General features: G+C 45.3%; 1 protein-coding gene across 3 annotated transcripts in view; it reads right to left on the bottom strand.

Moving 5' to 3' along the window:
* Nucleotides 1–2,126: 2,126 nt before the first annotated feature.
* Nucleotides 2,127–7,382, bottom strand: part of HCK (HCK proto-oncogene, Src family tyrosine kinase) — a 29,047-nt gene continuing 23,791 nt past the window's right edge. For all 3 annotated transcript variants that reach the window (XM_088153630.1, XM_025176791.2, XM_025176792.2), the window contains 3 exons: nt 5,366–5,519; nt 4,675–4,806; nt 2,127–2,960 (listed from right to left, as the gene is read on the bottom strand). In XM_088153630.1, the coding sequence (XP_088009756.1) occupies nt 2,758–2,960; nt 4,675–4,806; nt 5,366–5,519 (489 nt within the window). In that variant the 3' untranslated portion in view covers nt 2,127–2,757. The remainder of the gene's footprint in view (nt 2,961–4,674; nt 4,807–5,365; nt 5,520–7,382) is intronic.

Genomic DNA, 7,382 nt, shown 5'->3' with positions numbered 1-7,382 from the left:
CCGGGGTTCGGGCGCAGCACCCCCAGCTCTTGCCGAACAGGACGGGGCCGAGGACGGGGCCGGTCGAGGGTTCGGAAAGGGAGGCCATGGAGCTTTTCCGCATTTCCCCTTCTCACCATCTTCGTTCCTGGCAGGGCGGGTGCTCTTTCCGCCATCTTTGGTGCGGGCGAGTTCAGGGTGGAGGCGGCGCCATCTCCATCGCGGGCAGGAGAACGAAGAGCCATCTTTACTTATGGACATTGTGGTAAGGGCGGGCGCCATCTTTGTTAGGGGCAGTGCTGGCATTCGGGCTGTGGAGCCTTTAAAGGTCTTGGAGAAAACTTGTCTGTGGCCACCAAGAGTCAGCATTGGCTTAATGGCACATAATCATCATAAGGGCACCTCTTCTCCAGTGCAGATATAACTTTCCATGCCCATTTTAGACTGGTGACATTCACACCGTGCCAGTTTTGATTTAGCGTGGTGGGTGAACTCAGCCATGGTGGCTTATCAATTGACCATCATCACATTTTCATGCTCATTCCATAAACCTTGGTTAGACTAAGCCAGGATGCAAACCCAGCCATATTCAGTCTGTAACCAAACCTATAATGACAAATGCGACTCTATAAAAGTTGCTTTTTCAGGGAAAAGAATGGAGAAAAGAGCAAAGTGGATGAGTTGCAGGAAAGTGCGTGCTTTCCAGATTCACACCTTGCGTTAAGCCCTTTTAATCCTGCTCTGCTGGATAAGCCACAAAAGGCTGGGCTAAGGCAAGCTGGTTTGTGACTAAATAAGCCTGCTGGGTGCCTCACTGCTTCCCTCTCTCTCATAGTGGCTAACATGGTTAGTTTTATCTATGGTTAGTTCTGTCATTTAGCATCTTCGGTGACTCATCTGTGATTTGATGTATTGTATAGGATTTGGTACAAGCCCAGGAAACTGGTTAATTCAGAGTCAAGCACTGGATCAGTTTAGTAAACGGTAAGTCAGGTCTGTATGCATTACAGCCGTGTTTCTCAACCTTGGGCACTTGAAGAGGTGTGGACTTCAACTCCCAGAATTCCCCAGCCAGTTTGGCTGGCTGGGGAATTCTGGGAGTTGAAGTCCACACCTCTTCAAGTGCCCAAGGTTGAGAAACACTGCATTACAGTAATGGGTTGTGCAAATACATAACATACAGATCTCTGCACCATAATTCATGATTTGCAAACTTACCAAAACAGAATTGATCAGGCTTCTGTCTTCAGGCATATCAACAAACTATTAGTAATCAGTCCATAGGCAGGAATAATGTAACATTCTGCAGAGGTGTTAATAAACGTAAACCAAAGTTTGTTGCTTGATGTATGGGTTCATATGTTCAAATAAACTACAACTAACCTATACAAATTATGCTTTAGCATCACATGTGATCTCTGCCATTGAGCATTGAGCAGTTAGAGCGAACCTGATACACTAAGCCCAAATCGATCCAGATGATCGCTTAGTGTAATGTGTGAACCCAGCCACCTCTCCCACTAAAGATGTGATTTCAAGGTTCAGCGCTTGATAGATAGATGCACATCAATCCTTTAAAGATGTTCTCCCCAGGCAAAATAAGAAGAGCCGCCTTCTCCTAAAGACAGAACTAAAACTAAAGTTGCTGTTGGGAGTGAAAATAAGGTTGCCAGAGGAAATGAACAGGGAAAAACCAAGTCTGAAAAGTCTTCTGTGGGCTGGGAAAGGACTTGGCTAAAGCACGAAACCAAAACAGAATTGATCAGGCTTCTGTCTTCAGGCATATCAACCAACCATTAGTAATCAATCCATAGGCAGGAATAACGTAACATTCTGCAGAAGTGTTAATAAATGTAAACCAAGTTTGTTGCTTGATGTATGGGTCTATATGTTCAAATAAACTACAACTAACCTATACAAATTATGCTTTAGCGTCACATGTGATCTCTGCCATCATACCTGAAGCCACTCGTGTTTATAGTAACTGTGGATGTGTTTCATGTGTACACGTTTGATCTAGATAGTTCCAAGCAACCAGGTTAGGTTAGGGACAGGTTGTCATGGAGGAAATCTATCTATGTGGTCGCTAAGAGTCAACAACGACTTAATGGTAAAATAATCAATCAGTACCAAGTAAAAGCCAAGAATTTTTGATTTTTTGAACATTGCTGTCATACAGTTATCTTTATATTCTATTAGAATCATTATTATTTATAGCTTACAATGATTTAGAATGCCATTGTCTCATAATTGTCCCTAATTTGGGTCTTGTAATTAATCAAATCTTTGTTACAATTAGGCATATTTCAAGGAACAATTTCACATTTAGTATTCTTAAATGAGGAACCACTCCTAACCTTAAGAATCAGTTGACAGCTTTTATAAGGCCACTAATGAATCAAAATATATATTCATATCCCAACTTAACCATCCAAAGGATATATTTCTTTTTTTCTCTCTCTCCCTCCCTCACATATGTACACACAAATACTCTTGTATGTGCACGCACTTCCTCTTACACACCCCTTCAGGCACTTCCACCGTCATGGTGGGGCTTCCCAACAGCATCAAAAGTCTTCACTCTTCGAGGTGGTTTCTGCTGACTGCAGTCTGATTAGTTTTCAGCTAAGAGCAAAGTGTCTGCTTGGTTCAGTCCCTACTCCAGCTGCACCTCAGAAGCAGAGGGGAAAAAGTCTTTTTTCTCTAAGCCACAGATTCTCCACACCAAAGCCTCCCCACGCAGAACGCTGGCAGCTCCGGTCTGGCCACCCATCACTTCTAGGGCTCTTGCTGGTACTGTCTTTCCGTGCCAGTGAAGAAATCCTCCAAGATGCTCTGATTGTACTCGAACGTCGGGCGATCCTCCGGCTTCTCCTTCCAGCACCGCATCATGATTTCGTAGAGCTCCTGCGGGCAGCCTTCTGGGCATGGCATCCGATAGCCACGCTCAAGGGCACGCATCACTTCCAAATTCGACCTCCCTGGGTTAAGACAAAGAGGGAGACGGGCTGAACATCCTACCAAGAAACCCAGCGAAGCAGCCTATCAGAGATAGCGCTCTTCAAAAGGAGAAAAGAAAACTTGGAAGGGAATTCTTGCATGTAATGATGCCCCTCTTGTATGGACTTGCCAGGGGCCCAAAAGTGGGTGGAATCATTGGCCCGGCCAGCCTGGTATGAACTTCTCTTCCTGAAAACTGTTTTCTCCAAATCTTCCATCAGAGATCCACGTGATTCCTACAAAGGGATCTGAGATCCTGCAAAGGCTATGCCCCTAAGCCCTCCCTTGCCGTGAGCGCTGGAAGCTGCCATAATCCAGGGCTGCGTAACGTTTTGGGCCCTCCTCAGAGGACCAGGATGAAAAATTAAACTCCATTTTTAATTTCAATGCAACTTAACTATGGTTCCAAAACAGGGCATGGAATAGGATTACAACCCTAAAATCAAAACATTAAAACCTGGGAAACCTAGAACTGCAATGAGGGACACCACAGCACAGGCTTAATTAAAAACTTGGATGAAAAATTATTATTATTATTATTATTATTATTATTATTATTAATTAAATGTATATGCTGCCGGCTCCCAGTGATGCGTCATCACCCAGCACCAAAAACTTACTTGGCACCTACATATTTAATAGTTACTTTTTTCCCATACAGCATTTACACAACACACCAAACCAGATGAAAATGGGGCAGGGTGGTTTGCAGGTCAGGTGCCTGGAGAGCCTAGCCAGTGGCTTAACATGAGGTATGAACCAGGCCATCACATTCCACCATGAAATAGTTTATCCATTCCAGCACTGCAGATTATGTGAATGCAGCCACTGTGTTCTGCTCACCTGGGTGTAAAGTGTTGTGTGATCCCAACTCTAATCCATCTTGTTACCTTAAAAGTTTGTAACAACTTTTGGAGGGGCTTTTCAGCCTGCACACAAGGATCACAGGTGTCCACTCTTAACCACACTGACAGCAAAATGATGAAATGTGTGTTGCAGCATCACAACTCAAAAGCCACCCCTTTGTCCTTGTGTCGCAACACACATTTTGTCACTTGCTTCCCCTCCAAGTGACAAAACATGCATTGTTTTGTCAAGGATATTTATTTGAACCTTCTTGCCACAGACCAGATCAAGCCATTGCCCACCCCTACAGACCAACCCTGAAAAGTCCACCATCCCCAATGAACCCAGATATGTCCTCCTCTTTGCTAAAGGTTGAACACAAAATTCCCTTGCCTGTCATTTAGCACTAAGCTACAGTTCTTCCAAACAGAAGGACAGGTTTGTGTTAAGGACCAAGAGAGGCTGGAGAGAGGCCACTGAAGGTTCCATCTGGTTCTCTTTCCCATCTTCTTTATCTGCCCTCTACAAGAACCCTTCATTTTAGGGATCCCATTGCTTAATGCACCTCGCTGTTTGCCATGAATGGCCAAAGGGCTCTTTTATCACCCACAGCAAAGAGTTGGTAGTGAGTTGGCTGAGGGAAGTCACTTCAGTTACAGCCCACCTGCCCCTTCCTTCCATTTTCCAAACATCTCCAAATGTGACCTGCTACAGTAAAGTGGCTACATACAAGCAAATATGAAACCCATAAAGTGGTGGTTGAAGTATTGTTTGCTTGGTTAAACAGAAGAAGAGAGCCCATCCCAACAGTTTCCTGGGGGGAGGGGAGGAACTTTTCTTGCTGCACACCTGGATATGGTGTCCGCCCGTAGGTGATGATCTCCATCAGCAGGATCCCAAAGGACCAGACATCAGACTTTATTGTGAAGGACCCGTAGTTGATGGCTTCAGGAGCAGTCCACTTGATGGGAAACTTGGCACCTGCCAAAAGTCCAAAACAAGGTAGTTAGATTCAACCTGAAAACAGCAGTTGGCACAGCTAATTTTACCTTAACAAAAAATAAAATGGGGAAAAATACAAGTGATCTACATGCTATTAACTAGTTGCCTCCCCAGATGTGTGAATGCTGTATACAGGGCTGTATTAACCTTCTAATCCTGCACGGCCTCCTTCTCCTTGCCATGTTGGAGGGCAGGGGGACAGGGAGGAAGATGAATGGTAAAATCTTAAAAAATAAAATGCATGCATGAAAGAGTAAGTTTCCTTTCTCTGCAAAAGTCTTTGCTCTCCTCATATTTAATTGGGGGGCAGTGCTTTGATTGCATCATGGTAGCTGCCATCTTAACTTTTTTTACCACACTCTGTGGACCCCTCTGGTCCAAACAGTCATTTCCTGGAAATGTTGGGACACCCAGTCCCATCAGCCACGGACCCTGAGACCATCTTAAGGGTCTCTGGTTGGAGAGGATTGGTGTGAAGTCTAATCTACATTGTCCACAAACACAGAGGATGCACACGAGGCGTGTTTTGGCTTTGTACCTTCCCGAGCGGTATATTCATTGTCCTCTATCACTCTGGCCAAGCCAAAATCCGCAATCTTGCACACCAGGATGGCTGATACCAAGATGTTGGCAGCTCTCAGGTCACGATGGATGTAGTTCCTCTGCTCAATGAACGCCATGCCTTCGGCCACCTGCAACAGCAAGAGACAGCTCCGTTAAAGGAGGAGGACAGACCTGGAAGAGCCACATCTTTAGTACTGATTTTACAATATTTGTGGATAGTCCCAATCAAAAAGATTCAGGGTGGTGCATAACAAGGAAGACGACAGCATAATAGCCGTGAATAACACAATTAACCGTAATAATAATCAATGGTCCTACACTTAGTCATCCACAAGGACAAAGACTTGCTGAACTAAAACAATTTGCAGAGTGTCCATGGAAAAGCCATGTGAGGAGGGGGCTGGGAAGCCCAGTCCAATGGCCTGTTCAGAGAATCACTGTGGGCCACTGGGCACATCTGCAAATGCAGACCTGGGATCAGGGCTGGGCTCCACAGCCACCCAAGAGAAGCTACAATTAATCCATTTGCATCATGTTCTCCATAAATGACACCATCTGCACTGTAATGTCATCACACACACAGTGACACATGCACCATAGCATCACAAGGCAAACTGACATCATGTGCACATCACATTACGTTCACCATGACATCAACACACCAGTGAGGTCCTCTACACCATGATGCACCCACCCTATGATAACTCATGCACCTTGACCTTGCCATGCAAATGGCACTGTATTGTGTGCGCCATGATGTCACCAAGCAAGTGGCAGTAATTACACAATTTACATCATTTATTGAGGATGTCACGGGTCATGTCACTTGCTCCTCCTTGCCCCCCCCCCCCCACAGATGCCCTTTTGAAAGGAGGGTGAGAATTTTGTAAGAAAGGGATGTTGGTTCTACCCTGCACCTTTTCCAGGTGTTCTGCCTCCTGTAGAGAGAAAGGAGCTATTCCTTCAGCAACGAAGGCTCTTGCGCAAATCATCTTCCTTGGCTGGCTTTCCCCAAGCACTGCTCCCCTGTCTCATTAAGCTGAAGGGTTCCTATTTAACATCCCTTCCACAGCCCTGTTCCCCTTGACTTGGCATCCACAAGGCCTTGGGTCCCTTCAGAACCTACCAGACCCTGGGGTTGTCTACAAATACTTAGAACCCCAGACAGCTTGTGGCCTGCCCAGATCAGCTGGTCTCATTGAACCACACAAAACCATGTAGGATGCCTGACACCCAAGGCTGCACACCATGCACTTTGGGCCACAGCCTCAAGAGAAATACTGTGCATGCTTGGGGTCCCAGGTATGACTTGGAAAGAATTGGTCTGAAAAACCAAAGAACCACTGGTGATCTGGAGAAACCATGGATGGAAACTATAACTCCCAGCACCCCTCATCAATGAACATGGTGGTTGGGGTTTCTGGGAATGTAGTTCAGCACAGGTTCTCCCTCTTGGATGAGGCAACACTGAACTGGGTGGACCAACTTCTGGTGGGCTCCTCTCTTAGCAGTTCTTCGGGCTTCTGTGCATGAAAAATTTTTGTAGACCAGGCAAGGCACTGAGTGGACTTTTTTCCCATTGGGACAGTGGATTACTGTGGATCACTCTGAAGCCTTTGCTCCCATTCATTAAAAAATCTGTGCAATCCCAAAGTGGAATGGAAAGTCAAACAGGCAACACTTTAAAATAGCACCAAGCTTGAAAAGACAGGGTAAAAACACTGAAACTCACAAAGAAGCTCAACTCCCTCAAAATATAATTTTAAATGTTAGGGGAAATAAAATGGCTTCCATCCGATACTGGAAGGACCTTTCAAAGCTGGGGATCAACACAGAGAAGGAGGTGTCTAAGGCCATCCTCCTAGATAGATGGAACCCCGTCCTCTTAATATATCTGCTTGTATCCTACAAAGTTAAAGACTCTCTCAAGTAGAACTCAGCTTCTGGTGATTGCACAGACACATCCAGTTTGCTTGTTGAGTGGCCTGCCA

Source organism: Python bivittatus, unplaced genomic scaffold (assembly GCF_059951505.1).
Source record: "Python bivittatus isolate LINGU-HERP-01145 unplaced genomic scaffold, Pbiv_v1 ctg000700_np1212, whole genome shotgun sequence".
In the NCBI taxonomy this organism is placed as follows: domain Eukaryota; kingdom Metazoa; phylum Chordata; class Lepidosauria; order Squamata; family Pythonidae; genus Python; species Python bivittatus.
The sequence above is the reverse complement of the archived record's forward strand: the minus strand, read 5'-3'. Positions and strand labels throughout refer to the sequence as shown.